The sequence below is a fragment of the Hoplias malabaricus genome, chromosome 17 (assembly GCF_029633855.1).
Source record: "Hoplias malabaricus isolate fHopMal1 chromosome 17, fHopMal1.hap1, whole genome shotgun sequence".
Taxonomy (NCBI): domain Eukaryota; kingdom Metazoa; phylum Chordata; class Actinopteri; order Characiformes; family Erythrinidae; genus Hoplias; species Hoplias malabaricus.
Genome location: NC_089816.1, coordinates 3,301,301 through 3,317,446, shown reverse-complemented (window position 1 = coordinate 3,317,446; position 16,146 = coordinate 3,301,301). Strand labels below are relative to the sequence as shown.

Below are 16,146 nucleotides of genomic sequence, written 5' to 3'. Positions count from 1 at the left end.
TATTCCAGTATGAAGTGTAAAAGTGTTTCAGAAGTGTTCTTTAAAGTTTGCAGGACTGTTAATGCAACAAACAAGTGACAAACTCCATGTTAATACCCTTCATTTTTGGGATGAGCAAGCATCAAAAACATTTAGCCTTATATTGTATCATTAAACATATTAATCAAACAGCTCCAACCCTTAGGTACAGTACGGTGAGAAGTGTTCCTCAAGCCTGCTTTGGAGGGATCAGACATGAGGGCAGGGGTCAAAGGAGTGTGGAAATGAAAGGCACTAGCCTTGGAGCAGTTAGGCTGCAATGTCAGTGACCCTCTACCAACTTGAACATCACCCTTCAGCTCTTATTCACTCTCTGCCCCCAATGCAGCACAAAGAGGGTGAGTCAGCCACAATCTGGGACAAAAGAGGCCTTCAATTTCAGGCTAATTCATACTTCTTATCACTCAAAAAGCCCATGATTTCATTCTCAAGCTATGCCTTTCATTGGCCACCACTCCCCCCCTCCCCCCACATTGTGAAGGACCTCAGTGTTCCACTGACACTGTTAAGACTGTGCAGAGACCTTCCACACTGTAGCCCTTCAATGTTGTGACTGGAGGCTTTGTCCTGGGAATACTCACAGAGAGGATGTCCAGGGGAGTGTGTCTGCTCAGTGTGCTTTGTGTGCGCATCAAATTCAGAGAGAAAGTCGGAAAATTCCCCTCACTAGGGTGCAGTCCTGACCCCTGGCCTCTCCTCGTAGATCAGCTTCAGAGAGGAAGCACACACACAGAGGAGGTGTCGAGGAAGTGTACAGGCGGCCTGCTTGGACTATATCACGGCAGCCAAATGCTTCAGTGGAAGGTTCCATAAATCACTTCTGCAGAACAAGCAAGTGGTTACAGTGCGAATACAAAGTCAGCATGTTTCCCCAAAACCTCACCTTCAGATAAAACCTTAGAAAACAGGTTTTAGTGGCCAGACGGCGCTAAACGTATGCTTAATGAGTACTCTGCTCGGAGCCAGGTTAATAAATCAGACACGGATCAGACACACCATACCAGACCCTCCCTGCACCTGCCTGCAGATGTGTACATTTGGCTTTATCCAGTCAGAGAGGAGACACAGTGAGAATAACCCTACAACACTGGGCACTTCTGTTTAGGGATTCACTGATATGGAATGTCAATATGAAATATCAATATGAAATATGGCCAATGCTGAAATCCGATATCATACATGTACATAACTACTGATGCCAATATACAAATTTATAAAATACAGAAAATGAGATACCCTGGATTAAAATGATAGCAATGTGTAACAATAGCAATGTGAGGAGTGTGGTGTGTTCTCCCCGTGTCCGCGTGGGTTTCCTCCGGGTGACTGTCTGTGAGGAGTTGGTGTGTTCTCCCCGTGTACGCGTGGGTTTCCTACGGGTGACTGTCTGTGAGGAGTGTTGTGTGTTCTCCCTGTGTCCGCGTGGGTTTCCTCTGGGTGCTCTGGATTCCTCCCACAGTCCAAAAACACACGTTGGTAGGTAGATTGGCAGGTGTGTGTGTGTGTCTGTGTTGCCCTGTGAAGGACTGGCGCCCCCTCCAGGGTGTATTCCCGCATTGCGCCCAATGATTCCAGGTAGGCTCTGGACCCACCGCGACCCTGAACTGGATAAGGGTTACAGATAATGAATGAATGAATATGTAACATTAATTTGCAAAACATTTTAGCTTTCCACAAACTGTATGCAAGTAATAAAATGAAAGGTTGCTCTTTTGGTTAGCCATATTTGGTTACACATTGGGCTAACCATTCCTTACAGAGTCTGATCACAGATTTAAACACTTTTCAGTTTGAATAATAGATCTACTCAAACTAATACAAAATATATAATAATAAATAGACAAATAAATAAATAAATGAATAAATGCTAATTAAAGCAAATATTTAAACACAAATAAATACCAAATGTATCTCTAACAATGCCTCTATTCCATAAAACAGTCATCAGTTATTGTCTGTAACCGCTTATCCAGTTCAGGGTTGCAGTGCGTCCAGAGCCTACCCAGAATCACTGGACGCAAGGCAGGAACACACCCTGGAGTGGGCACCAGTCCTTCGAAAAACACAGCACACTCTTCACAGACAGTCACCCAGAGGAAACCCACGCAGACACAGGGAGAACACACCACACTCCTCACAGACAGTCACCCAGAGGAAACCCACGCAGACACAGGGAGAACACACCACACTCCTCACAGTCACCCGTGCTGCACTTCAACAATACAATAATACTGAAATAAAAGCACTTCCTTCAGCTCTGCCTTTGCACTTCTACACACTGTCAGAGGTGGAAGAATCTGAGCCAATAATTTTCTACCCTTGTTTTTTAAGTAAAGACAGTCACCCAGTCTTTTTCCAGCATTTTCAGCAAAATTAAATCCTCAGGCTGATATTCTCTAAAAAGCCATTATCAATACCAATACATTTCCAATATCATCATGCATCTCTACTTCTGTTTACAGCTTAGCGCACTCTCTCATCCTTCTGCCAGCTGGAGCTTCTGCTTGCTGTCATATTGTGGGCAGAGGCCAGAAGGCGGCTATCACCATGGAAACCAGAGACAACAGTCTTTCACTATGTGTGGTGCAACCACTGTTATACCACTAACTGGAAGTATGTTATAGGTCTTAAAAACCAGACCAAACCCTGTTTAAAATCTCCTTTGACAGACATGAAACGCTGAGTGCTGCTGTCTGTCTATTCCAAGTATCTGTCAGTGCTTTGTGTTTGTGGACACACACACACACACACACACAAACACACACACACACACACACATTCAAAATTTCCTCTGAAATGAAGCTTATCAACAGCGAGTTTATTCTCCATTGCTGCAGTAACATGTTTCTGAGAAGGCTTCAGACCAATGCCGTAGATTTGCTCTCAACATTGGTGGGAACCTATGAATCCCACCCCATCATCTTTTTTTCTCCTTTGCTCTGTGATAAAATGACAATGAAAGAGAACTGACAATTGTCTGTTTGTTGTGCAGTTTATTTCCAAACCATGTTATTCACAGCTACAGACTTTATAGCCTGCTGTTACTGTGATGGACTTTAAGTGACTTACACGTTTCTTTAAAAATAGTGTCTTATGTCCACCTTCTTCTTATTTGCTGCCATCCTCACTCGCTTCTGACACCCATGTGTCACCCACGATGCACCTGAGTCTTGCACAGTAACACTCGCTTATGACTGGAAAGTTTTCCTTCCAGTTTTAGCGCTGCTCACAACCAAACTACAGAGTCTCACGTGACAGCAGGGAAAGGCACAGCCAATCACTGGCCATATGTGTTAGGGGATGGTAGAACTCGAGTAGAGAACGTGTTTTAACCCTTTCTGCAGCTCTAGGTTAATGAGACGTTGACAGATCAGGGTTTTTTTTTTTTCTGGAGGTGTGGGGGCAATTAAATAATTGCTGGATATTGGTGGGGACACGTCAACCCTGTCCATGCTAATTCTACGCCCTTGCTTCAGACTAAACACTGCTTTAGAGATGTTGAGTAGACATTTTGGATTATTTGTTCTGAATTACAAACACCAGTGAAACTCCCAATTGGATGCTGCTCCATTACTCTAAACAAAACATGGTTCCATTGATGCACAGATGAATGCTGCGGTTATTAAAGACCTCTAGCCACAAGACACTGAACATGGTGACCACAGACTCAGATGAAGCAGCCTCCATGTCTCCTGTTTCACTGAATACACTGTAAAGAATTGGAAATCATTCATGATAAGAGATGTCTACACATTTGTATATATAGTGCATATATATGGTACTCTTAAAACAACCCGTATTGTTATACTGTTTCTCTTTTTCACCGTTAGTGCTCAACACTACGGGCAAACGTTGAAATGCTGAGGTGAGTTAAGTTGAACACAAAACACTCAGTGTAAACAAGGCAGTGTTGAGCTACACCCATTACTCTCAAACTCATGTCGATAAGCTTTTTGTCTTTCGGTGCCGAGGCTCTAACAGAGAGCTGACAGACGCTTGCATTGTTGAGCTGGGGCTTGAAAACCCGTATCCATGCATTCATTCAAGTGTGGCCTTCCCACAAGCCTCAGGGAACAGACAGCTTGTGCGCACTTGCAACAACCAAAACTATGACTTGCCCAGGCACGTAGATACTCCAGCAACCAGAAAACACTCTCAATCTATTCCTTTTTCTTTGCTTTGACCTGTTGAATGCTGCAGTATCATGCTCCATCATCAAAAATAAGATACGATTAACTGTAATCCTTGTTCCACATAACAGCATGTAAGGTTCAGCAATGTAAAAAAGAGATTAACATAATATGTACCATAAAATCAGCCATTGCATTATGACCACCTGCTTGTTCCTACTCACAGTGTCCATTCTCTCAACTCTCTCACTGATCAGACAGGAGCACTCTGTATCTCTACAAGTACAGACTATAATCCATCTGTTTCTTTGTAAACATTTTGAATTCTTCAATGTTCAGAAGGAAATCCACAGGACCACCCTAGAGCAGGTATTATTCGGCTGGTGGATCTTTCTCAGCTCTGCAGTCACACTGACATTTTGGTTGCGTGTTGTGCTGATATGAATGGATCAGACACGGCAGTCCTACTGGACTCTCTGTCACTGTTGGACTGAGAGTAGTCCAGCAAAAAAATGGATGCAGCCAGTGGGCAGCATTCAGTGACCACTGATGAAGGTCTAGAGGACAACCAAACAGATGATGAGCTATTGTCTCTGACTTTACATCTGCAAGGTGGACCAACAAAGTAAGTGTGGACAGTGTGTGGGCAGCACTGCTGTGTGATTCACTTGTACCAATGCAAATAACACTAACACACTGTTTCCATGTCAGTGTCACTGCTGCACTGAGAATGATCCACCACCCAAATACTTGCTCAATAATGGTCCAGCTGAGTTCATGACGATTGAAGAACAGGGTGAAATGAGGCAAACAAAGTATGCAGAGAAACAGATTGACTACTGTCTGTAGTTGTAACACTATGAGGTTCTCCTGTATGGTCAGTGGAGTTGACAGAATGAAGAGTGTGTGTGTGAGTGTACAAATATGGAGGTGGTCACAATGTTATGGCTGATTGGAATCATTATAAAGTAGCAATTGAGTACAATAAAGTAAAGTGATTAAGAATCTGTTTACACAATTTCACATTAATATCTGCAACCCAGTTTCTGGAAGAGTTAGGATTTTTTGTATAATGCAATAAAAACAAGAATATCCAATGTTTTCATTGACCAATTTTGTATTTTGGCTGAAACATGGACTCATCTGACCACAGGACTGTCACTGGGACCGTCTGAGATGAGATCAGGCACAGAGAACTCTGCAGTGTTTCTGCACAGAACTGATATATGGCTTTTTCCTTATGTGGTAAAGTGTAAGGCTGCACTTACTTATGCAGTAATGGACTGTGTAAAGTGGCAACAGTGTGTCTTTATATATTACAGTAGAATGACAGGCTTTATTTTACATTAACTAAAATTCTCCCAATTTACTGAATTTGTTAACAATATTGTGTACTTTAACTAGTAAAATACTTTAGTTGTTTGCTGTTATGCACTGAGAATTGTTCTTTTTTTTAACTATTTCTTAATTCTCTCACAAAGTTGTGCACGGTGAGCCATAACCCACTTTTATTTGCAAAGACTGAGCCTTTGGCAGAGGTTCAATTGCAAAATTGAATATTTATTTATATTAGGGCCAGATTATATGGCCAGAATTTATATCACAATATATTTCTTAATTATGGTCAACACGATATAATACGATACGAATTCCAATATCGATACGAACAGTATAAAATCCACTGAAAAACTTTCAAGAACAGACAAGAAACATGACATCACCATCAAACATATTTTTGATCGATTAAAATTTGTCAATACTAATCAATATTTGTCAATATTAATATTTGAAATTGTAAACTGAATGCGCAGAACTGACGAAAATATTGTGAAAGCTCTGCAGGGTTTACACCATTTAGTACCTACTCTGCATGATTGGAACCTGGAGCGAGCTGGGACTAAAAACGTACCCGGTTCCAGGGACCAGGTACCAGCTGTGCGAGTCGAGTAAGTTCCATGCAGTTGAAAAGCACCATAATTGTTATTGAACCATTTTATATTGTGATATAAATTGATACTAAATTATTGTCCAGCCCTAGTTTATATTTACATAATACAATTAATTTAATATTTACTTACATTTTAATAAATTCATTTTTACTTGAACTTCTGTCCATTGAAAGATTAAGAGCATTAACAAATCACAATCACAGTTCACACATGTGGGAAGAAACCGGGGGCACCTGGAGGTAACACACCGACGCGTTTGAACCCAGGAGCCCAATAGCCTGGAGCTGGATGACAACAACACTACCTGCAGCACCAGCACGCTGCATACACAGATGACAAAATGACAAAAGACAACTATAGATCAATGTAATAGAGATATTTATGTATTGTGGCGTTCCAAAAGAAAACGCTGAAGCAGCATTTTTCCAAACTATGCTTACAGTGCTATCATCCTCTAAGCATCACAGGAGGCCATCCACTGCTCTCTTTCCTACCCACACAGAACTCCATGCTTACAGATGCCACAGAATGTAAGCAGACAAGAGCTAAATACGGCGTCACACATTAGCACGACGATAGTGAAAGGTTGATTGTACAAAGGAATATTTAAAAAGCAGCCTCTAAAAAGTGTGAGTGCATACACGTTTGATTTGTGTGTCATTACACAAGTTACAAGACAGGACATCTTTGTTCTTCACACTCATAAGCTCTTCCATATGCTTGCAGTTTAAGGAAAGAGACAGAGGAAACAATAAATATGATTCAGTGCAGCTTTTGAAATAAAGAGACAATCCCACATATGAAACAGCTCCACGGGGACAGATATATTCCCCTTCACGCCTACCTGATACATTAGCCTAAGAAGGCCTCCAACATGTGCACCCCTCCTGGCTTAGGCTCCGCTCTGGATTTAATAATTCACCACAAAATGTGGCTTATTTAACAAGAGCATTGATTTTGGTAAATCATTACAGAGATAATGATTTGATTTAGCCTTGACAAATAGCAAGCAGTATGATTAAACTGTCACCCGAGACCCAAAGTGTCTACAGCTAACTGAACCAGACCAAACCGACCCACTTTCCCATAAACAAAAACAGAGCTAAGGCAGTTATAAATAGAAGCAAAATCAAGTTGACTCCCTAAGGGATGTATGCTTTTTTTTCTCTTTGTTTTTGCCCTTTCTCTCTAGTGCTTGTGTAAACAGACAGACACTCCAGGAGGGAGGAGGAAGAGGAGTTTGTTCAATAGAGGAGGCAGAGAGCACAGGAAAAAAAATGGTGATGGGGCGATGTCAGTCAACACACAAGTTGAAAACTCCAAAGCTATGTTTTTACCAGATGATGGAAATAAAAACAATGGCCAGACAAACCTATGCATGCACATCCATCTTCTCATTACTGAAGCACTTTACAAAGATTAGAGCTGTCAATATCAATCCTATCTTTATTAATAATAATTCATTCAACATTAATCTGTGAGTCCAGGGCTTAAAGGAATCATTGGGGGCAAGGCAGGAACACACCCTGGAAAGGGTGCCAGTCCATCACAGGGCATCATACACTCACCGAGTTACTCTGGGACTGGAGAACCCAGAGGGAAAACATGCCACCCTCAGTTACATTAGTAATTAAGTAACCTATCAATTGTTTTGATTATTATTTGAGTAAGAGTTAATGTGAGAGTTATTGTTCTCCTCCAAGTGTGTTGAGCTACAATTACTGGAGCTGAAATTGTATACATTTTAACCACCTACCTGTTGACTCTCAGTATCAACAAAGTTAGGGTCAGGGTTAAATTATCCATAGTGGAATATGAGGATTAGGACCTGATTGTGTGTGGAGGTCTATCCAAAGGTGAGTGCCAGGTTTAAACCAAAATTAATCCCAGAGGAAAATGAACAGGATTGTACTTAATCTTTACCCTGACGTTTGATATAGCCTACTTTTTTGTTTGTCATATTTCAGCTAATCAGACTGCACTAGCAAGTTTCCTCAATCCTTGAATCAGCTCCACTCACTGACCAGGAACTGCTTTGTTTACACAACCTGCTGGGACCACCCCATTGTTTTTGAGGGGATTTTAGAGAAAGAAAATACGCTTTAAAAAGTCACCAGCTCCTGCCGTCTGCTCCTGAAAAAAACAAAAAAAGCTAGAAAACAACAGCACCTCTCTCAGAGAGCCCTGCACCAAGAAAAAAAGTCAAATCAAAACACCGGGACTTCCAGGAGATCTTAAACCCACAAACCCCTCGCCATGGGGGTCCTGTTAGAACTCAGCTTCTTATAAAGATGGGCTTAACTTATTGTAAACGAGATGGAAGTGCTGGAGGTCAGCCTGAGAAGCTGTGGCCTAGAGAAATTGGAAAACTAACCCCAGCGGAGAACCTCTGAATCCTCCTCCCACTCACACAGGCTTAAAATCCAGGTGTAGAGGCTCTTCTTGACTTTTGAAGTCCGTGAAAGGGGCTGAGCAGTGAGTAGACGACAAGAGAATACAATCTGAGTCCATATATAGGAAAGGACTCGCTGAGAGATTTTGTTTGAGCTTTAAGTAGTTGTTTCAGCTTGACAAATAATGTTTGCAATCTGTACAAAGAAGTGTGGACACTGTGGACAGCTGTTAATAACAATTTGTGCAGAAACAGCATCTAATCTTCTGAGAAGGCTTTATTTTGGAGGGGGGGGGGGTCTACCCTTACACGGTTCTGGCAGACACTTGGCTTTGAGCATGACCTTAGATTCGCGCTGTAGCTCTAGCACTGTATTTCTAGGTAATAAACAAACTCTGAGTGCACGTTTGAACGAATGGGTGTATCTTAAAGTAAGTGAATTCAGTCCTCATAATGGGTTTCTGCACAGTTTGGGACAAATAATGAATATGAACGAGAAAGAGTATGCTTTATTAAACCAGCAGGCATTCGTATGCATATCTGAAAGGCAATTCTTGGTGAAAGGACTTTGTTGTTTGTCTTATGTGTGTGTGTGTGTGTTAAATTCAGTTCTGTGGAGGACACAGTTCAGCACAATGAAATGCACACATTATTTGCTGAATTTAACATGCACATAACATTATGTAAATGTTCTGATAAATGGCTTTTTATTTTTTTTATTTACTTATTTATTTCATGTTCAAATCAGCTCATTAAATATGCTGAAAATCCTTATATCTTCTCCTATTTTCACTTTGACAGTCAAAGCATATCTCACCAGGGCTGCCCAGGCTTCTGCATACCTCCTCCTGACAGCCTTCAAGCTGCAGCATGTTTACTGTGTATTTACTTTTATAGTCAAGATAAACACAAGTCATCTGCTATTATCTTCCAGACGTTCTCCAATGAATGTAGCGCCAATAAAAACGAAGGGAGTTTGATTGAATGACATTAAGGAATTACTCACGTGTTCCGCTGTTTACTTCCATGAGTGGAGTTTGTGTGTGTGAAGCGTCAAAGTAAAATCCCTGCTGTGAGTGGTGCGTACATTTCACGCTTCTCGCCCGGACAGATACAAACCCTCTGCACATACACTCCACACACTCTCAATGAAGTCAAACACACGCCTCCATGTCCCCTCAGTTCGCCTCTGGGTCCTACTGCTCTTTCCGGCCGGTTTGTGGAACCTGTCCATCGCTGTCCAGCTCTCAGCACTCCCTTAATTACTGGAGTCAAGCCAGCCTCCACTTGGAAAAGCTTGGTCAAACTAGCCCCCGCTTAGTTTTCAAAATAAAAGCCAAAAGTCACTGACATGAAAAACCATGTAATAAATAAATAATTTTATAAACAAATAGTACATTAATAAAAAAACAAATATTTGCTATTTTGCGGAAATAATGAAGATATCAGGACATGTCACTCACGTCATTCTGATGTGTCATTTCAAAATAAAGGCCCTTTGTGTTGTCCCATCTCTGTAACTTTAATTCCAAATTTAGATCATTGTTAAAAGGGAATCGTTAGTTTGCACAGAACTAACATTTTAGTTATACACTCTATATTGAAACTATTACACCACCTGAATATGCCTCTCACTTAATATCAAGTCATTCTGGTGTGCCGTTTTAAAAGAGAATCACTGTAAATTGTCATATTTCAATTGTATTCTTTCTGCATGTTGAGATTGTTATTAAAACACATCCTCCAGTTTGCACACTCCACTTTCATCTCGTAATGAACGTACACCACCTGAATATGTCTCTCACTTAATATCAGGTCATTCTGGTTAGTAATGCCAGAACAACAGCCATGTAAATGACTATGTATCAGTTGTATTTTCTTTATGTTTAAACTGTTATTAAATGGAATACTCTTGTCATTACACACCAGTTTCTCTTTATAACAATGATAGTACAGCACCTGAGTGTGTCAATTATTTAATATCAAAACATTGTGGTTTTGTGTTTTAACACTGAATTTGTCATCGCATTTATATTCCTAACAATATATGACTGGTTCACAATGTTATGAAATGAGCTGTTCATTTCTCATGCAGAAAAAAATTAACATCAGAGCACAATGTTCATATTATATTATTAAACTTAAACACAGAAATAAATACAAACAGACATGAGACAAGAGAGATACAAAGACGGACTTGGTGGGCATGAGAAACAGACAAGACAGACAGGAGCACAAAAACGAAGGTGAAGAGAAACAGACAGACTGAAGAGCAAACCAATGACAGAGGAAATGAATAGCCGACAAACAGGAAGTGACAAAAGGTAACTTAAATACACAACACAGACAAGGGACATCTGGAACAGACAATGAGGAGGAGGAACAAAGGCGGGACTAGGGCAAAGACATGAACAATAACAAACAGAGCCATGTGCTAAGTGAGCACATGGCAGGGAAAACAGACACGACAGGACAAGTGGTGGTGGTGGTTTGTAGTAGTTTTATTTGTCTGTATATATTTCATTTAATATATTCACTGCTAATCATTCAATACATGTTTGTGAACATGTAATCTGTCTGTGTATAGTCACCTATATGGATTTTTTCTCTGTGTAATATATCTTCTTATGTTTCTTCTTACACTTTAATTGATTAATTTATTGATCAGCTGTATTATAAGGAGTGCTCTGCTGGGTCCGTGCATGAGACTCTGACCAATGCTGCCAAACTTGCCACAGACCCAGGAAACTTTAAGAAAATTAAATGTGGTACACAGAACACGTTATTTCACCAAGCATGTTACACATAAGAAGATATAAGAAGGTCATGAGCTTCAGATAATTTGGTGTCTGTTGGTGTTTTTTAAAGTGCTCTATAAATAAAGTTGAGTTGAGATAATGACAGGAAGAATGTGACTGCGGACACGACAGACTGAAATGAGTTTTCTTCTACTTGTTGCTGTGCATAATCTCCGTGATCATGTAAGGAGCTCGGAACTGAATCACTGTTCCTTCGGATTGAGAGGAGCCCATCGACGTGGATTGGGCATCTGAAAAGTTTGCCCTGGGACGCCTCCCTCTAGAACTGTACCAAGCACCATCATTCGAGAAGAGGCCCCGGGGTAGACTCGGGACACTCCGTGTGGCCCCAACATCCTCTGCAACATGGGTAAAAAGTTCTCTCGGAGGCGAGAGCTGAAATCATTCTGGACAGTCCTGCCAGCCTATTCCTGCAGACCCGCACTACACATGTGGGCCTACCAGATCTATCTGGCAGTTTTCCCCATCATCTGATTCCCCACAAGATCTTGATCTGAACTTTGTGTTCGTTATGGACAAAACACGCATTGGGCGATATTCCTACCACATTCTCCAAGAAGGGCAAATACTCTGAACCATTGTTGGGTGCATACGCAGTTTTCCTCTCTGCTTGCTGAAGCCACGTCGAGGCGACACTCTTGTTTACCGGGTCAAATTCCAACTGTACGACTGCCAGCTGGGGACTGGCGAGCAAGTTTATTGGTTCAGTAATACAATATCATCCATTCGCAGCACCACACCCCGCACGTCACCGCAAGTTAAGGACAGTCCAACAGCTCTGGAGCAACAGTTTCAGGACGATGAGTTGTCTGCCATTAGCATTGGGGTTAGTATTTGGGTTAGTATTAGGGTGAGTAGCGGTGTCATAACGCATCACGCAGATAATGCCTACGGATATCAGTTTGGCACAAGACTCAAAAATCGCATGTTCGACAGCTGCTGGTTCAGAACTGGCATCCTATAACCTGGGTGATGTGTAGCAGCATGGTGCCGCAAACGAATGCTTTCCCAGTACAGTAATCTATGGTTAAGCATTCGCTCACTAGGGAGGAGGGCAGCGTACTATGGATCGAAACACTGTGTGTGTGTCTAACATATGCTGCTTTTTTATGTTGAAGGACAGACATTTAGACCCTGTCTTGGTTATAGGAGCCATTGTGTAATGGCCTATGGGAGGGGGGAGAGTCCACATGCTCTTGATCCCTTCCGGAGGATCCATGGTGATCCAGGAGATGAATATCCTGGAGGGAGAGAGAGAGTGCAAGGGAGTGCAGAAAACTAATGAAAAGCACAACAGCTAATGGTGATTTCAATGTTAGTGATTGTAAATCTAGCTTATTAATACATCATTTTTTTTTATTTTTCTTTTTTTTTCTTTAAAAATTGTCATTTTTAATATTACACAACAGATTACACAAAAATTCTTTAAATCTCCTTCGTACACCCAGTCTAAATTCAGTAAAACAAAGGCTCATTTTGTTTTGTTTTATTCTTTTTTTTAAACCTTTAACTCATTATGCTAAATTCTTAGGCTGTACCGTTTAAGCATTGCATACGTCAGACGATTATTACATACTGGTAACGAAAGAAGACCATCGCACTTTTCATTGGTGCTTTTTTGACTCAGAAGTTTGTGAATTCATCAAAACTATTGTAACCCTAACTCCAGTTGTCTACACTGCACAGGTGTCTCCAGCATCCTGTCAGCGATACAAACCACTGATACTTCTGGATTGATTACATGACGAATCGGTCACGCTGAAATATTTCGGGTGTAAGCAAGCGCTGTGTGAAATCTGTATATTTCTCTCTCATTAAATCACACTTCCTTCAGGTAGGGCTTCAAAACCTGCCCAAAGTGAAGGAGTTCAAGTGTATCTAGATCACGTTTACGACTAATGGGAAGAGGTTCATCAGGCATTTGGTAAGAACAACCCCTTAGTGTCCCCGCTGAAGTGTACCAAGCACGGGTAACAGGGAGGGAGCCCCAGGCTTGACCCAGAACGTTCTAGAGAGATTATCCCGCTTGGCTGGCCTGGCAATGCCTGGGTGTTCCCGGGTAGGGACAGGTGAAAGGTGCAGAGAACACAGATATCCGGTATTCCTTGCTCACCCTGTTGGCACCGCACTCCTGAAATGGATTTAGCGGAAAAGACGAAGATAATGAATTCACCGAACGGCAATCTATCAAGCAGATCAACAAATCAACTAACCCATCAAGAATCAAACAATACTCAACACTCAAGTAATCCCGGACAAAAGAAACAACAACAATCGTCCAACGCCTGAGCAATCACCCGATAAACAGCGACGCATCGGCAACCATCAGATCATCACCATCATTTTCCCCACTTGGTCCCGTCCAAGGTCGCAGCAGCACAGAGCGAGTAAAGAACCCTAGACATCTATGACTCCGACAACCTCCAGCAGGTCCTCCTGAGGGTTTCCCTCAGGTCTTCCCAAGCCAGCCAGGACAGAAAATCCTTCTAGCGTGTTCTGGATCAGGCACCTCCTGGCACACGACGCCTGGTACACCTACTGTGGGGGGCGTCCAGGGAGCGTCTCTCAAGATGCTCGACCCACCTCAATTAGTTATTGATCCGAAGGAGCAGTGATTCTTTTCAAAATTCTGATTTGAAGATGCTGCTCTACATACCGACCTCTTACAACAACGCCGCCTCCTAAGCCGACAAAAGCCACCCTGTCCCAGATTACACCTCACCACCAGGAATGAAAATTCACAATCCTGACAGAAACCCATGTTTATGCTCAACGATAATTTCAGGTCTGTATGTCATTCAGGTTTGTTTTCCTTCCCTCAAACACGTTTCTTTCCCTTCTACAAAATGCCTTCACTTCTTACATGTGTTGATTATTTAAGTTATGTTTAGAAAGATCAGCTCATTTTTTCTTCTGCTGTAACTACTGAAAATAGAGTGTATAACACTGAACATGGTGACAAGGTGTGTATGTTGGTTGGGGGGATGGGGGGGGGGATGGTTGGAGGGAGAGGGAGAGGGAGAGAGCGTGCAAGAAAGCACGAGAGAACAAGAGAGTGCAAGTGGAAGAGAGCGCAAGAGAGAGAGCAAGCGCAACTGGGCAAGTGATTCAGTTCCCCGGGGGGCAACTTTAAATTTTAAATTTGCACATCATTGCAATTTGTTTTTATATAAGAGATGGAACCCCATTTTAATATCATCAGGAGTACGCACTAAGATTAATGTAAATCTTCTCCAGCGACACTTTTCACTCAAACTCTCTTCTCTTACTAATCCACTGAGAAAGCTGTACTGAAGAAATTACTACAGAGAAAGCTTTAATTTAATACAAGTAACCTCATGTACAATGCTCCACATATCACTCACCTCTGATATGATCGTTTTGTGACGTATCCACGGTCAATCTCCTCATACACGCGTTTCCCTCGACGTATTCAACCTCATGACGTTGTCACGGATGCAATGGCAATATGGCGGCGAGCCAGAGCGACACTATCAGACAGAATCAAATATTAATGCATTATAATTTAACATTGTAATCGTTTTATATTTAAAATAATCTCAAAATAATTTCAAACACATTGAAGTATTTAGAAAACACAAAAGATAATAAAGGTGTTTCATGGGTCGCGAATCAGTGACATGTCAGAGATTAGAACCACAAATAGAACCCGGAATGGATCCGGATTCGATCCGCTATCCGTAACTGTATGTTATGCGGATATGCCGGAGGATAATCGTATCCGGATCAGAATCGTCTGTTGTCTGAGGAATGAGTGGAAACTCAAATGTGGCTTTGTTTGAAAATGTTCTTCAATGGTCCTTTAATAAAGACTGTGGTTCATGGATGGCAGTGGCGTAATCCCGGCTGGGCCAGTCAGCCAGAACTAACGGCCCTCAATTTCATTAAGGCAATGAGCAGCCAGAGTTGGCTGCCCTTCATTCAGTGCTGTGTCCAATGGATTCTCAGTCCTTCCAACAAGGGTTCGTTTTGCGGGGGAATTTTATATCTTTTTTCAGTCACAGATTTTATTTTCCCTTTCAGATTCTTTGTCATCGTCATGTCTCAGAACTCATGTAATTAAACACCAGACTTCAGACCAAACGCCCTCAGCCCAAAAAAGCTTTATTTTATTAAATTTAATTAATTAATTATTAAATTAATTTTATTAAAGTTTCCTGGGTCTGTGGCAGGTTTGGCAGCACTGTCAGAGTCTCATGCATGGAGGTTGCTGTCCAGTCTCTTCCAGTATGTGCTCTTCCAGCAGAGCACTCCTTATGATACTGCTGATCAATAAATGAATCAATTAAACTGTTGGATGCATAACTCCCATCCCTGGAATCAGCCGAGTGTATGCAACTTTTACAGACTTGCCACAGACCCAGGAAACTTTAATAAAACTGTTAAAAAGGCTCGCGGGGTGGACTGACGGAGGCGGACGCACTTGCTAAAAATACAGCGAACTTTATTAAACAAAAGATAACAAAACAAACACAAACTGGCTTGAGGGCAAACACGAAGCAGGGAACAGATGAGACCAAACGACGACAGGAAACAAGACAATAGCAAAGACAGACTAGACTGGGAAACGAAGTGAAACAAAACAAATGGATATGAAACAATACAAATGACCGATACTAGGAAGTGACACAAGAGGACTTAAATACCAAACACAGACAACAGACACCTGGAACAGATAACGAGGGGGACGGATTACAAACGAGACTGACGAGGACAAGGGCGGAGACACGAACAATAACAAACAGAGCCATGTGCTACGTGAGCACATGGTGGGGAAAACAGACAAAAGGACAAGG

At 41.7% G+C, this 16,146-nt stretch overlaps 1 protein-coding gene across 1 annotated transcript in view; it reads right to left on the bottom strand.

Moving 5' to 3' along the window:
- Positions 1–9,711, bottom strand: part of afap1l1a (actin filament associated protein 1-like 1a) — a 43,875-nt gene extending 34,164 nt beyond the window's left edge. The window contains exon 1 of the mRNA XM_066649465.1: positions 9,517–9,711. Coding sequence (XP_066505562.1) covers positions 9,517–9,640 — 124 coding nt within the window. The 5' untranslated portion in view covers positions 9,641–9,711. The remainder of the gene's footprint in view (positions 1–9,516) is intronic.
- Between the last annotated feature and the right edge of the window lie 6,435 nt (positions 9,712–16,146).